The 15,443-nt window shown below is 42.5% G+C and overlaps 1 protein-coding gene across 1 annotated transcript; it reads left to right on the plus strand.

The window, feature by feature from the left end:
• Positions 1-9,358: 9,358 nt before the first annotated feature.
• On the plus strand, positions 9,359-11,043 carry IL17A (interleukin 17A). Its single transcript, XM_066180585.1, has 3 exons — positions 9,359-9,385; positions 9,888-10,132; positions 10,806-11,043. Exons 1-3 carry the CDS (start codon positions 9,359-9,361, stop codon positions 11,041-11,043), a joined length of 510 nt encoding a protein of 169 aa, XP_066036682.1.
• The last annotated feature ends 4,400 nt before the right edge of the window (positions 11,044-15,443 follow it).

Raw genomic sequence — 15,443 nt, forward strand, 5'->3', positions numbered from 1 at the left:
AGCACTGCCAGTCCAAGTAATCTGTGATTAAATTATTAAAACAAAAATCATAAAGAAAATGGGCAACATATTCTTGAAAACTCTCTATGTCCAAGTGTCTTTCTTACTTCTTTAATGCAAAGGGAGCTATAAATAACCATAATCTGCACAGCAAAGGTTTTTGATGTCAGTTATCCCATATCCACTCAGCCACAATGCACACACACACCAGATCACAATCTCCATGAGAGGTACCTTCTGAATCTTCCCACCCGCACCACACTGCAGCTAATTAAGAAAATCAGCCAAACAACTTGGAAATGGCTTTGCTGACCTGTTCTTTGAGCTGGGCAATGAATTGAGATGTCTTACTTCAGACATTCAGCTCAGCTGGTTGTTCCCAAGCTTCACCCCACTAAAAAAGAATTCAAAGCTGTTAATAAATAAATGAACAAATGTACATCAAAATGAGTTCTTTATGTGCATCATCCATGACACCATTATTTTTTTGCTGGATGGATGGGGAGGAAAATCCATGGAGCAGCAGAATGAGGAGTGGCATCAGTCTGTTCCAAAGCATTTTGGATCTCTGTTCAGGACAGAAAGTGCAGATCTTCCCAGATGAAACAGAGCACAACTTCATTTTTTTCAGCAATGTCATTTGGAAAACCCAGACACACAAAAGGCTCCTGAGTCTAGAAAGTTTAGTAAATTCAGGTCAAAAGACAAACTGTTCCAAGGGTGGTGAGACCCTGGCACAGGGTGGCCAGAGAGGCTGTGGCTGCCCCATCCCTGAAAGTGTCCAAGGCCAGGTTGGACAGGGTCTGGGGAATCTGGGATAGTGGAAGGTGTCCCTGCCCATGGCAGGGGGTTTGAATGAGATGGGCTTTCAGGTTCCCTCCAATCCAAACCATTCCATTATTCTATTCCCTTTCACTCCAGATACACAATTAATTCATCCTGGGCAAGGACTGTGTCATCCCTGACAGTCCATGGATATTAACCACCGAGCTGTCCCATTTCACAGTCCTAATTCCCTGGGGGTTTCTGAGCATTTGATGTGAACTGTTCTCAGTTTTACCTGGGAATGAGTCAAAAGGGGATTTTTAACACCTCATATCTCACTGCATGTCCCCTCCACACAACCTGGGCTTGCTCAGCACCACCATCACTGCAGAGGACACCTGCAGAGCCCAGCACTGAGCTGTGGATCCTCAGAGCCTCCCAACAGTGGGCAGAGCAAGCCCCAAAATCAAAAGAAAACCCTGGAGAACCAGTAATTGGAAATAATCCCACAACTTAAAAAGTAAAAGAGTTTTCAGCCAGAAGTCCTGCTGAGTACCCCAGAGAAATATTGTCAAAAACGTGAGTGGGGAAAAAGTACCCGTGTCTACTTGCTCAATAACATGAGCAAATATAAATAAAATTAAATAAAATTAAATAAAATTAAATAAAATTAAATAAAATGTGCCAAACAGGACATAAATTAAAATTTAGCTTCTTGGTGTGACGTTCCCTCTTAGTAAGCATCCTTTGCATTAGGGTAGCTTGGGAAAGGATATCCTCCCCACCTTCTGCTCCTCCTAATTTAATAATTTCAGCAATTAATAAACCCAGATATTCCAGCCAGAGGTTTCTCACACTGCCATAAATGAGAAATATTAGAAAAGACCAACAACTATTAAAAGGAAAGGTCTTTTGAATACTCAAAGCTCATAATTATGTCTGATGATGATCTGGAATGAACCATCTTGCATCAATAAAGACCAAAAATCCATTTTCTTTCAATTATCTTATAAAAAGACCAAAAAATGTTTGGTTTTCTGGTGAATTTATGAACCATTTTGGTCCACCAAGAATGTTTTAGAAAGCAAGAAATAGCACAGAATGTTGAAATTACCATGGTTCAGCTTTCTCTGCCATGGAATGAGCACAGCAGGACAATCTCACTCCTTCCTCTGCCAAGGTCTGTAAGACAAGAGAATCCATAGGATTTAGTCCTGGCACAGCAGGAATGAGGGGGAGTGGAGACAGCAGCATTTTCATATGTTACACTCAGTGATTGTCCATCACCTTCTCTCATTTCTCTTCATCACTGCTAATGCGATTTTTTACACTGATTAATTGAAAAAAAAACACACACTTTCATTGAATTTTGTTATCCAAACAATTATGAGATAACCAGGATCAGAAATTACTAAATTCAGGAAAGAAATAATTCTTAGAAATGACCAAGTTCCTCTGAGTTCAAAAAGTACAAAAAAATGATCCAATTTCTGTCTATCTGAGATCTAAAGTCCAAACCACTGTGGAAGCAGCCTTCAGCAATTCTGCATTGAGCAAAGCCCCTGCTCACAGTAAATAAAAACAAGGATGCAAATCAAATCCACCTTAAGAACATTCCACACAGTATTTACAAGTGTGAAATAAAGTGCAATTTTATTGGGCATTAACTGTCACAACTGTCAGTTTTCAGGAAGCACTGGATTCATCCCAGAAGCCAGTTTTCCTCATATGAAATAAATATATATGCCTGACTATTTACATTGAAAAGATTCAAAATGGAAGACTTGTGTAAACCTGATATAATCCACTTCATTATCTCAGTCTTTCAAAAGCAGACACTGACCACACAAAATACTTTGGGCATCATTATTAAGGAGGATCTCTGCTGATTGCTGAGCACCCTAAGAGCAACTCTGTTCACCCCTCTCTCTTCATAATTATTTCCAGAGAGGACCAAGACCCACCTCTTGACCCACTGCCATTTATCTGCTCTTCCACAGCTATATGCAGGTTCTCTTAGGGTATGGGACCATTTAATCCAGTTTAAAACCTCATTTATTCTCTCCTGAAGGAACAAAGGTCTCCTGCAAACATGCAGAAAGCCTCTACCCATCTTCCCTTCGCTGCAAACAAAGAAAGAAAATAGGACAGACAAGCAATCACCCTGATTAACACTCTGATTAGCATTCACCCATCACCTGATTAACTTTGCCTGATACAACTTTATATGGTAAAGCCCTGTTTGAATCCTATGCAAACCAACTTCAGGCTGGGACGATGAGACATTTAGGTACTTTGCCTTCCGTGTTTCTCACACAAGCTGCTTATCAGCCATCAGATGTTGTGTGCCACAGAAGCTCTGTGATGTCTGGCATCCCCCTCACTGCTGCTGTGCCAAGGGAACCAACCTGGGCATCAGGGGATGCAGCAGAGGTGAGGGCACTGGGGGTGCGTCTCTGAAGAGATGGCATGAAGGTTTTCATGGGCTTTGGAAGCTGTAGGTGTAGGAAGCAGCAAGAGGATTTCTCTGTGGTGGAAGTGTAGGCACATTTCATTTTAGCATTTCAGTCTTCACAGTAAAAATAATACAAAGGGAAATGTGAAAAGAGAGTAAATTCAGCTACTATAATGGAAGAGCTTCTAGCAATTCCTTAACTAGTTAAAGGGAAATTGATTGTAGTTGCACTTGTCAGTCCTGTATATTTACACAATCTTCCCACTGCACAGGGTGACTTTCACATGTAATGTGAAGAGCAATCAGAATATCAACCTCTCATTAGCCATACCTTTTCTATCCTCCAAAAGCTCATTGCTCTGACCCCATTTGTCTTGCTCTCACTAATCACAGAGTCACAGACTGGTTTGAGTTGAAAAATACTCAAGATCATCCTGTTCCGCTTCCTGTCATGGGCAGGGACACCTTCCACTATCCTAGGTTGCTCCAAGCCCTGTCCAACCTGGCTTTGGACATTTCCAGGGATGGGGAAGCCACAGCTTCTCTGGGCAACCTGTGCCAGGCCCTCGCAGGGAACAATTCCTTCCTTATATTCTTCTCATATCCCATCTAAACCTGCCCTCTGCCAGTTTAAAATCATTTACCCTTGTCCCATCACTATCTGCCCATGTAAAAAGTTGCTCTCTCCTTTCTACAAGCCCCCCTTAAGCACTCAAAGGCCACAACCATTCAGAATTGCACATTGGTTTAAAACAAAGGACCACAATTCCTTTTCTAGCCCAGCTGGGCTCAGCACAGCCAGTTCAGCTAGAAGAAAAAGAACCAGGGATGGTCCATTCTGCCTGGAACACACCTATTCACTTTGCCTTTGTATCCATGCCATCAGCACAGAAGGATCAGGTCTGGTTAAGAGGCATCTATTAGGTTAAATTGGGACATGGGGGTTTTGTCACCCACCCATGGTCCCCATCCCACCTTCACAAGGCCACGTCTCTGAGGAGAAAACCTTCAGCAGTGCTTATTCTCTGAAATCCCTCCCCAGGACAGTTCTGCGAACTTCATTGCACCGTGGTCAGAATTTGCATATGATTGGAAAAGTGGTGAATTTCCATTACTTATTTTAAAAAAATAAAAAATAAAAAAGAAGAAACCAAGTCAAACTGAACCACAGAGAGGTGAAAGGGCTCAAAAATTAGGATCCTGCTGGTGCTTTTACAACTCTCACCAAAACCACCCTGAGTCACTTATTCTGTAAAACTTTTGGATTATGACACCTTCTTGCACACAAAATGTTGTGGCCAGCAGTGATTGCTCTGCAAGAAAAAACAGAAAAAAGGAATTTCCCTTCTTAAAAAGAAATGGTTCTGGAAACATCCAAGATCAGGTTGGATGGGGCTGTGAGCAAGCTGATGTTGTGGAAGATGCTGGTCATTGCAGGGTGTTGGGCTAAATGACATTTAAAGGTTCTTTCCCACCCAAACTACTCCACAGCTCTATGATTTTTTTGATTCCACAATGAATAACCAAGGTTTTCAGATTTTACCTGGGAGCAGGAAAATGGTTACAGTAGAAATGAGTTTATAAATGAGTTTATTTCTGCAAGGTTGCCCTGTCAGACCTACCTGGCAACTCTGAGTTTAAACTCTGGGATACAGGGATATACTGGTGAGAAAACAAGTTTTCTGAATTTAATTTGGTTTGAAAGTGGTCGGTGGTGGAACACTGTAGCCCTGGTTTCGTGCCTGAGATGTTTTAGTTTTCTGAAATTCTTTTCCCAAGGAATTTTCTGTAAACAAAAGACATGTTTTTGTAAACTGTACCTATGTTTTCATTCCTTTTCCTAGGAGGGACTTTTTCTTGATGTCCCTCTGGTCTGATCAATGTGAAAGAAGAAGTTTGTCTTTTTGTCACCAATCAAATTGGTCTGTGTAAAATAGTACATAAAGAAGACACATCCCAAAAAATAAAAGTCATTTTCAGCCTTCTGAAGTTCGAAGTCTGTATTATTGTAGTATAAAACAACGTCAGAACACAAAATAAGGGCTGGATTTTGGGAAAACAGCACTGACCTCTCAATGCTCCACGAATGCCCTTTCCTAAAATGTCACTTTGCAGCTCATTTTCTTAAAGCTGACCTCCCAGCTACTGAGCATCCCTTAGATCTTAGTAATGCAAAGGACATTTCAACCAATATCCCATCTATCCCTGCCCTCTGGCAGTGGGAAGCCATTCCCTGTGTCCTGTCCCTCCATCCCTTGTCCCAAGTCCCTCTCCACCTCTCCTGGAGCTCCTTCAGGCACTGGAAGAGGTAAAGTCTCTCCAGAGCCTTCTCTTCTCCAGGCTTGTGGTGGAAGGATCTTGGCTGGACACCAAATGCTCTCCAAGTCATTCCATCACTCCCCCTTGCCAGCTGGACAGGGGAGAGAAAATAAGATGGGAAACAACTCCAGGGTTGAGAAAAGGCAGTTTACAATAACAAAAGCAAAAATTTGTGCACAAGCAAAGAGAAAAAAAAAGATAATTTTATTCAATACTTCTTATCAGTGAGCGATGTCTGGCCACCTCCCAGGAAGCAGGGCTTCAGCACACAGAGCTCTGGAAGGCAAACATTGTTAATAAAAAATGCACCACCTTCCTCCTTTTCTTAGCTTTTATCTGAGCTGACATCCTACGGTATGGAATATCCCTTGGGATAATTTGGGGCAGCTGTCCTGGTTGTATCCTCTCCCAGGATCTTGGCCCCTCCCAGCCCCTGGATGAGGGAAATGGACGGACAGAGCTGATGCTGTGCCAGCCCTGCCCAGCAGCACCCAAAACACTGGGGTGTTCCCAATGCCTTCCCAGCTCCCAACGCAAAGCCCAGCACTGGGAGAGCTGCTGTGGGAAAATGAACTGCAGCTCAGCAAGACCCAACACAGGGCTGAACACCCCCAGCTCTGCCAGCCTGGCTCCAGAGCAGAGGTGCTCCAGCACTCCAAGCATTTTCCTAGCCCTTCTCTGGATTTGATCAGTTTCAAGGGTATCTCTGAATGTGTCTGACCCAACCATCCACTCACAGCACGATTTAATTAAATTAAACTAAAATTAAACATCAGTGTTTAATCAGAGTGCTCAGAGCCTTGCTCCATCAGATTCCGAGTTTCACTCAGATCACCACTGAGCTCAGGCTTAGTCTAACCAAGAAATTACCTCCACAATGCAGGATGGCTCATGCCATACTCATATGTAGAAGGCAGAGTACTGCTGTATTTACAGGGATTTAAAATGTGTACTCAAAAGGAAGAAAATACATTCCCTCCAGAAAAAAAAAAAAAAAAAAAAAAAAAAAAAAAAAAAAAAAAAAAAAAAAAGTAAATGTGCTACTACTTGTAAATAAAAAAAAATCTTATTTTACAGAAGTATCATAAACTTAACTGATGTCATCTTAAAAAGATGTGCAAAGTTCTCTTTTAATTTACAGCAAGTTTGTTCAGGACTCCAGAGCTCCAGCACTTGAATGGTTCCTGAGGCTGCCCCATTCCTGGAAGTCTCCAAGGCCAGGCTGGATGGGGCTTGGAGCAGCGTGGGACAGTGGAAGGTGTCCCTGCCCATGGCAGGGGATGGAACAGGATGATCCTTAATGTCCCTTCCAACCCAAACTCTTGGGTGACCTCTCCTTCCCTCTCCCAGACGGAAGAAGACATGCACAGAAGGCGAGGAGGAATTATTTTCTATATATTCTGTATTGTATTATTTTCTATAATTGAACATTACAACCAGATTACAGGAAGAGGGCTCTGATGACCTGTAAGAGTTCAGTGAGGCCGAGGAGGAGATGCCACCCTGGGTTTGGTGACACCTGGCTCCTTGAGAGTGCTGCTGGGTCTGCACAGCCATTCTGTGATTCCAAGAAACTCTTTGAGGGGAGAAAGTGTCATCAAATGCCAACACTTAGATTTGGGCGCCTGAAGAATCTCAGCCAGGTAAAGTACTTAAATAGCAACTTACTCTGAAGAGAGCTTTCACCAGAGCCAAGAGAAGGGGTAGGTTTCATTTCAAAAGGCATTCGATAATCTTTAATTTTATTTTTTTGTTGTTGTTGCTTCAATAAGCCTTTTTAGTGTCCCAGTTTCCAAATCTCTAGCTAAGAGAAAGCTGTGTCAGAATAAGGAAAATCCTATAGGGCAACTCCTAATCTCATGGGAAAAATCATATTAATCTTTTCTTTTTTTTTTTTTTCTTTTTTTCTTTTTTCACTTCAGAGCATTAAGAATTACAAAATAATTATTTGGAACTTGGAAAAATCTTGATGTCAGAAATTTCAAGAGGCACATTTTCTCCTCAGACCTTCACATCTTGCCTATGACAACTGCCAACAAATGCATGCGTACCTCAATATAAACCATGGAATTTTTTTTTTTGCTATTGCAATGTTGTGTTGCATAAGCTGTGTTCAAATGCTAAACTATTCAACTTTCAACTGCCTAGGTAACTTAAACCACTGATGCATTTAAGGTAGACAATTTAGGGTCAGGTTGGTTGAACCTGACCTTCCGCTGCCTTGTAAGCTTTCGAAAACGTATTTTGCTTCTAAATTTGGCAATTTAACTGACCCACTTTAAAAGGATATTTCAGTAAATGGCATTGGAGAAAACCCCTTCTGAGAGGACTGTTTCCTTTAACCTGTACACCTCCAGCTTGAAGAGGGAAACTGAAATATACATTTCATTTCTGAAACATCAGCACCTTTTAAACAAGCAGATGTAGGTCACGAGTATCCCAGAACCAGCAAACTAAATTTTACCCTTATTTGCATCCTCCTTTGGATTGCACAAGGTGAGTAAAATTTGGACTTAGGTATAAATATTAAGCAAATATAAAATATCTGTACCTGCTCTGCATCATTTTTATTAAGAAATCCCCACTAAAATTAGACCTGGGAAAAGTTCTGATCAGCAGCTCAAGGCTGTTACACTGAGAGTCATTTTATGGCACTTTATGGGCACATCTGAGCTACTCATAACCCACTATCAGAGCAAAATGATGGGAGTATTTCCTAAAAAAAAAGGAAATATCAGAGAATAGACTTGGTGTTATGGAATCCTAGAATCATAAAATGGTTTGGGTTGGAAGGGACCTTGAATATAATCCAGTTCCACCTCTTCCATAACAGGGACACCTTCCACTATTCCAGGTTGTTCCCAGCCCTGGCCAACCTGGCCTTAGACACTTCCAGGGATCCAGGGGCAGCCACAGCTCCTCTGAGTAACCTGTCTTGTGTCATTTTGCATCTCTCAGCCTTTACAAAATTTCTCTGGAACCCCTCTGTCCTCTCCCTAACTTATGAACTGGAAGTTTAACTACATCCATCACACTTCCCAAACTCCTTTCCTTAGGAACAAAACACTGCCTCATAGCACAAGAGAAGGAAAATGAAAGCAAAATGAAAAGGTGGCACGCTCAAAACAAAGTTCACTATTTTTTTTTTTCCTATGTGAAGAATGACTGACTTTTGGGAACTCACTATTACCAAGCATTCTGATCAACACTGAGATATCACACCTCGGGTTTAATCATTAATAAAAATATCCCAGTTCAGAGAATAATTGAGCTTGAGCAGGGACATTGCTCCTCAGACATCAGGACAAATCACCCTGATGAATTTATAAGGGAATTACTCCCTTTCACCAGCCCATGGGAAGAATATGAGAGCAATTTGATGGTGGCCAGCTGTCCAGTATCTGCCCAGTTTGAGGTGAAAAGACATCAGACCCACCAAGGAGCAAACAGACCCAAACCTGTGCCAGCAACATTTGGGTTTGATACCTACAGCATCCCAATTTAAAACTGAATACTTTGCACCCACAAATTTGCAACGTTTGTGATTTTGTCACCATTTGAGTGACATGGTTGAAGGAATGACATCATCTACAGATCTAAGATATACCCTATATTCCACCTGTGTTAATGGAACCTATACACATATACTTCTTAATTTAGGTTATGGTCAAAACCCACAGGGTTGGGGGAAAAAACACCTCCTTCAAATTATTTAGAACAACCAAGAAACCCTTATAAAAGGTCCAGCAGCAGATGTGCCCGGACACCTTCAGCTCAGCAGAGCCCAGGACAAGCATCAGAAACAGTAAGAGAAGGAAGATGTCTCCAACTTTTTGTACTTCTCTGGTAAGAACTTGAATTTTGAGTTTATTTTCCCTCAGTCTGACAGAGATGTATTTAAATTCTAATGGATGGAACAGGGATCTGCACCCACCTTTAAAATGCTTGTTTAAATCATTAATAGTTAGAAATAACTAAGAGGTGAGAATGCTCATGGGGCAGCAATGAGGCTGTACATCAGTGACATGGGCACCCACAACATTCTCTGAGGCAAGAAATATATTGAAAACTCAACCTTAAGAGTGTCTTTCTTTTTCTCATACCCTTTCTGCTATCTTCTGTATTTTATCATTTTCTGTAATTTAACATTACAACCAGATTTCAACTGGGTGTATATATAACTGTCAGCACTGTGAGAATCATTTAATGGGAACGAAAGTGAATGTGATACACGGCACATTTTTCCATAATTACTCCAACCTGCAGTGGGGGCTTTAACCACCAGTTTGGCTGGCTGTGGATGAAGTTCACACCTGTCCTGTGTCATAAATGTACCAATTCTCTCCAGCTCAGAGCCCTGCTCCTCGTGCTGCTGGCCATGCTGTCAGCCAGCAGTCCTGCCCATGGGAAGGTGATCAAGCCTGGGCTCAAGCCAGAGAATCTCTTCAAGCAAGCATCTGCTGGATGTGCGACCCAAAAAGACTCAAAATTCCCCCAAACTGTGAGAATCAACCTCAGCATCAGCAACACAAACCAGGACACCAAAGCCAGTCAGGATGTCAGCAGCCGCTCTCTGGCCCCGTGGGATTACAGGTATGATCCCTGTCCCTATGGCCTGGAAGAACACTGGATGCCCTGGCCAAGAAAATTGCTTTCATCTCTATTTTCAGTGCTTCAAAGCTGAGAGATTTTGGAAATATGGGGTATCCACGTCCCTATAATCCTCTTTGAAAGAGAACCAGTACAGAAAGTGCATTAAAGAAACACATGGCCTAGGCAATATACAGAAGGCAAAGCAATTAACTTTTATACTTTAATTAATTAATTTACATATTGGGGCAAGTTTTGTCTTCTAAAGCATGCTTTACATAAAACATCATTAAAAAATACCTCAAAGAGTTAAGATTGCACCAAATTCAACAGTGGTTTAACACCAGCATTTCACGTTCTGGGGAGGAACTGAAGGTTTTGGGGTCTGTTAGTTGGAGTGACACGTTGGAAAGCCCAAATCATTTCTGAAAAGTCTTTCAAAGTCAGTGCCTGCCTGAAGCAAGTCCTTTTCAAAGGCAGCTGCAAGCAGCCATACACTTAAAAATACCCAGTATTTAGCTACTTACATTTTATTTCTGAAAAACCTGTGGTCCTGGAAAATCTGCTGTGCCTCCCTAGGCAGCACAACCCAGGGTGCACAGGTTCCCAAGCAGGAACAGTCATCCAGACTATCACTGCCTTTGGATTAAACCTTCCCTTTGCTGCCAACCCCCAGGATTGACGAGGACCACGACCGCTTCCCACGGCTGCTCGCGGACGCCGAGTGCCGTCACTCCCGGTGCCTCAACCCCGAAGGGCAGCTGGACCACAGCCTCAACTCCATCCCCATCACCCAGGAGATCCTGGTCCTGCGCAGGGAGCAGAGGGGCTGCCAGCAATCCTACAGGCTGGAGAAGAAAATCATCACCGTGGGCTGCACCTGCGTCACCCCCTTGGTGCAGCACCAGGCTTGAAGAGAGCTGGAGGTGCAAGAGTGAGGAGCCACAGAGAACCTCCTTGCATGGAAGGGGCCTGATCCAGCCTCCAAAAAGCTGAATCAAGCCACAAAACTTAGCTTGAATAATTTGAAATACTGAATATATTGAAACTTAGGTGTTTCAGTTAAAAAAATTTTAATGTTTTCCCCCAAAACCTTGAACTCCACAAATTCAGAATCCAGGCATCTTCATGCACTGGATTTAAAAGTAATGGGAATTTTACCCATCCTTAGTTTACACTTTGAAATGTCTATTTATGTAAATCTATTTATGCTGGTAGAAAATATTATTATAATAATGTATTATTATAATATATTTTTTAAGTATTGAGGTAATGTTTATTTATCTCTGTGTAATAAAAATGTCAGTGAAAAATTCTTTGGTATTCTTTCTTTCTAAAGAAGTGTTCCTGATAAAACAAGAAACCACTCAATCATGACCATAAAATAGATTTACGTGATACTAAAGCCTCAAATTCTCTTAAAAACATCTACCTCTGCAGCAGTAGAATATAAAGCCCATGGAAGAAAAAAAAAATAGGGAAAACACCATTTTGCCAATAGAGAAACTAAGATACCTGGAGGAAGATTATTTATAAAGTGGCATCAAAGAGATTCACATTAAACAGAGAGAGGGAAAAAAAATTTAGTCGGCAATTACCCAGTTTTCCACCTAATTATCTGATTGAAAAAGGTTTTGTAAAGGTGGGTTCAACACCATACTTTGAATACTTCTTTGTGGGGAAAGAAACTCCCTCCCCTAAGACAGTGGGTGCATTTCCACTGCTGAGCTTTAACTTCACTCCAACATTATCTGTGAATCTCAGCCCATTTCAGCCCATTTTCCGTGGAGAAGAGACATCACCTGGGGGAAGCTCATGAGAGTCAGGTGGGTGACTGAAGCAATTAACCACGTCTGGCTGATTGCAATCAGCGATCTTCTCTGTGCTTATGCCCTTCCAACATGTTTTCAGCACCTCAAATGTGGAGCACCCTGACGCAGCGCTTCAGCTGCAGTTGGACGGGGCTTGCGTGGGTGGGTATCTGCCACAGCAGGTTGGTTCATTTAAAGCACAGTCGGGTTAAAAGTGCCCCAGTGAACATGTTCCATGGTTCAGAGGGCAAGGCTGGCTGCTGAAGATGTGGATGTTTTGTTTGCTGCTGTCTCGGGGAGGTGTGGCCCTGCTGAGGCACTGGCAAAGTGCCACTGGCAAATGCAACAACAAATACAGAACTTGTAGAGAGACAGAGCTCAGGGCTGAGTCTCTCTAATGAGAGGGAAGGTCCTCTCAGGCGAAAGCATCTTCTCCAGATCCAGCTCTGGTCATCCCAACTTTTGCTACTGGCAATTACTCCCTCCAGCTGTTCCAGTGATCCCAAACCCTCCCTAACCTGCTCCAGGTGGGTCCACCTGTAATGGAAACCCACAGCACAGCCACAGCATTCCCTGACCTGGCAGATAAACAATGCACCTAGGAAACATTGATTAACTCAGGCTGACCACAGTGCCTGCAATCACAGCAATGAACTCCTGTCCACACCTTTAGTTACCTTCAAACATTGATATAACTTTGCCTAAACATAGGAATCTAGGAGTGTGTAGGATTCTAATTTAGCTCATTTCTGACCTCATCGCCAGTTATTCTTCCTTAAATTCTCTTGCAGGTCCTGAAGTTTAACCTTACTGACCATCCCACAAGCATCAAGCATGAATGGACTTCAAACCTCCACCCCCCCCCCAAAAAAAAAAACAAACCCTAAGCCAAAAAACATCAAGGAACACTCATCCTTCAAGGTTATCAAAGATTTATATAAATATCAGTCCAGGAAGATTGAAACAGAACTGACTTCCTTGTCGCATAGGTAATCTAATGCCCTACCACTCCTAGAAGGAATTTTGTCAAATTGTCTGCAATTAGCCCAAGTAACAGTTAAAATCACAGAAAGTCCAACCCTTTCTTCCCTGGAAGCCATGTGCCACTAGCTGGAGTTGGCACGTGTAGTGGGGACTGGAAAATGCTGAGAGAGCTATGCTGTGGTGGAAAAACTCAGCAGGTCAGAAAGAGATGACATTGAAAAGCCAACAGCTTTCTGCCGACAGACTTCACAGATCAGCATCATCATCATGGAATGGTTTGGGTTGGAAGGACCTTAAAGGTCATTTAGTTCCAACTCCGTTAGCCACGGGCAGGGACGCCTTCCACCACCCCAGGTTGCTCCAAGCCCCATCCAACCCAGCCTTAGTGAAGATACACCAATCTCCCTCTCACCAGCACGATTTTTGTTGAACCATCTACCAACCCAGCTAAATCTGAGCCTTAGGACAGAACAACTTTTTATTTATTTGGACAACTCTGTGCTCACACCTACAGGCTGCTTGGGTGTTCTACATGCTCCTGAAGAAGCATTTAATAGTTTAATTAATAAGCTGGATTCATAGGGTCAGAGGACTGTTTTCTTTCCTACTGCAAGTTCTCTCCTAACTCCTGGCACCATGAGCCAAGGGATTTTCCTTCACTGATTTCCTTCCTTGCTGTGCTCAGTTGGAAAGGTGCAGAATAATCCCAAACCAATGCATCCTGACAAGGGTGACCTCATAATTTTCCTTATTCTTCTGCAGTCAATAATGATCACAGTGAAAAACCAAAGAGTGTAGAGCTCCTCTTTCACCCATGCACAGCTCTTATCAGTTTGAGGTTCGACAGGTAAAGATTGTTCCTCCTTGTTTTCAAGAGTTTCGGTGCAAATTTCTGCTAATTTGATGCTCTTAAATGATATTGTCATTGGAGGGAAGAGGGCGGAATTGCTGCAAAACCCTCTCCAATGGAAAAGTTTCCAGTCCAGCACTGCTCCCTGTCTGAGTTTCATTTCAGTTTTCAAAATCTGAGCAGCAGTGTCTTGACAACCCGTGGGTAAAACCCACCGGAGAGGAAATTGGATTTGAGATTGAGATTGGATTTTTGCAGATAATCATGCTTATCATTGCCACTTATCAAAGCAATCTGGATAGAAACCAGATGCTTGTAAAAGGTGCTGCAGATTCAGCTGTAAGGAGGCCAAGAACACAAGTTTCGGAAGTCTGAAATAAACAGCCACCGTGAAAAATTGCAGGGTTAAGCTAGAGAGGAGATAAATCATCTGTATTCATTTACCAGAACTGTGAACCTTGATCATGATACAAATATATTATGCTTACTAAGAATGCAGATAAAACAGAAACATGACAGTTTGTACTGATTTTACTCACTCATGGAAAGCTGTGCCCAGAAAACAGTATTTTGTCAGTCTATGAGCCCCAAAGAGCATCAAATATACTTCTAATATTTTGCTGAAGTTATAGAAAAAGGTACAAAAGCTGAGCCACTTTTCTGAAGGAAGAATAAATAAAGAGTTACACCAAAAGCAAGAACGGATTTCTCTGAAGAGCTGAGGACCTGAACCTCCCGCCACTATCTAGCCCTGGAAATATGGGGAATAATTAGAAAATATAAAAAAATGTTTTTAATCCTATAATACCCTGAGTTGGAAGAGACCCACAAGGACCACTGAAGTCCAGCTCCTGGAACTCCTCTTTGTGAGCAGCAAAAACAGAAAATGTTGTTTATGTCTGCTGCTGAGCTTGGCTCAGCTGCTGACAGCCAGCACCAGCACATGTCCCATCCCCACCAACAGCTCTGGCTCTGCCAAGTGCACCCAGACAATCACAGACATATTAAGCAGGTTTGGGATTTTTTTTGGTCAGTGCCTTGCAACAGTGCTGTGGAAAATGCAGAATCAGCCCACTCCTTCTTCTTGAGAACAAGGTTAAAAATAATATCAAAGGAAAAGGGAGAAGGAGATGGAGAGAAAAGGAGATTGTGGTGTTACAGGATGGTTTGAGTTGGAAGGGATCTTAAAGATCATCCAGTTCCAACCCCCTGCCATGGGCAGGGACACCTTCCACTATCCCAGGCTGCTCCAAGCCACATCCAACCTGGCCTTGAACACTTCCAGGGATGGAAGAGCCACACCTTCTCTGTGTCACTGCCTCACCACCCTCATAGAGAAGGTCAAGGAAAGTCTCCTGTCTTTGAGGTGATGGTGACACAGGAGCAGGTTTCTGGTCTGGTCTCTCAGGCCATCTCCAGAACCTGCAGCTGATACAGAAACTCATCCCATATCACCTATATCCATCATGTTAGCACCAACCCACAGATCCTCACAGGACTAACCAGAAAATTGCTCTTCCAGAGAATTTCAGGACTGATCAGAAAATTGTTCATTGCCTTAAAATTTTGCCATTAATGTCAAATTCCCAATAAACCATGTCAGCTTTCCAGCCATTAACCCTCTGGCTTACCAAACAGATAATTCTTGGGGTTTTTTTTCAACCTTTTA

The sequence above is a fragment of the Chamaea fasciata genome, unplaced genomic scaffold (genome assembly GCF_029207755.1).
Source record: "Chamaea fasciata isolate MVZ Bird 193981 ecotype frontalis unplaced genomic scaffold, bChaFas1.0.hap1 SCAF_3, whole genome shotgun sequence".
Classification (NCBI taxonomy): Eukaryota; Metazoa; Chordata; class Aves; order Passeriformes; family Sylviidae; genus Chamaea; species Chamaea fasciata.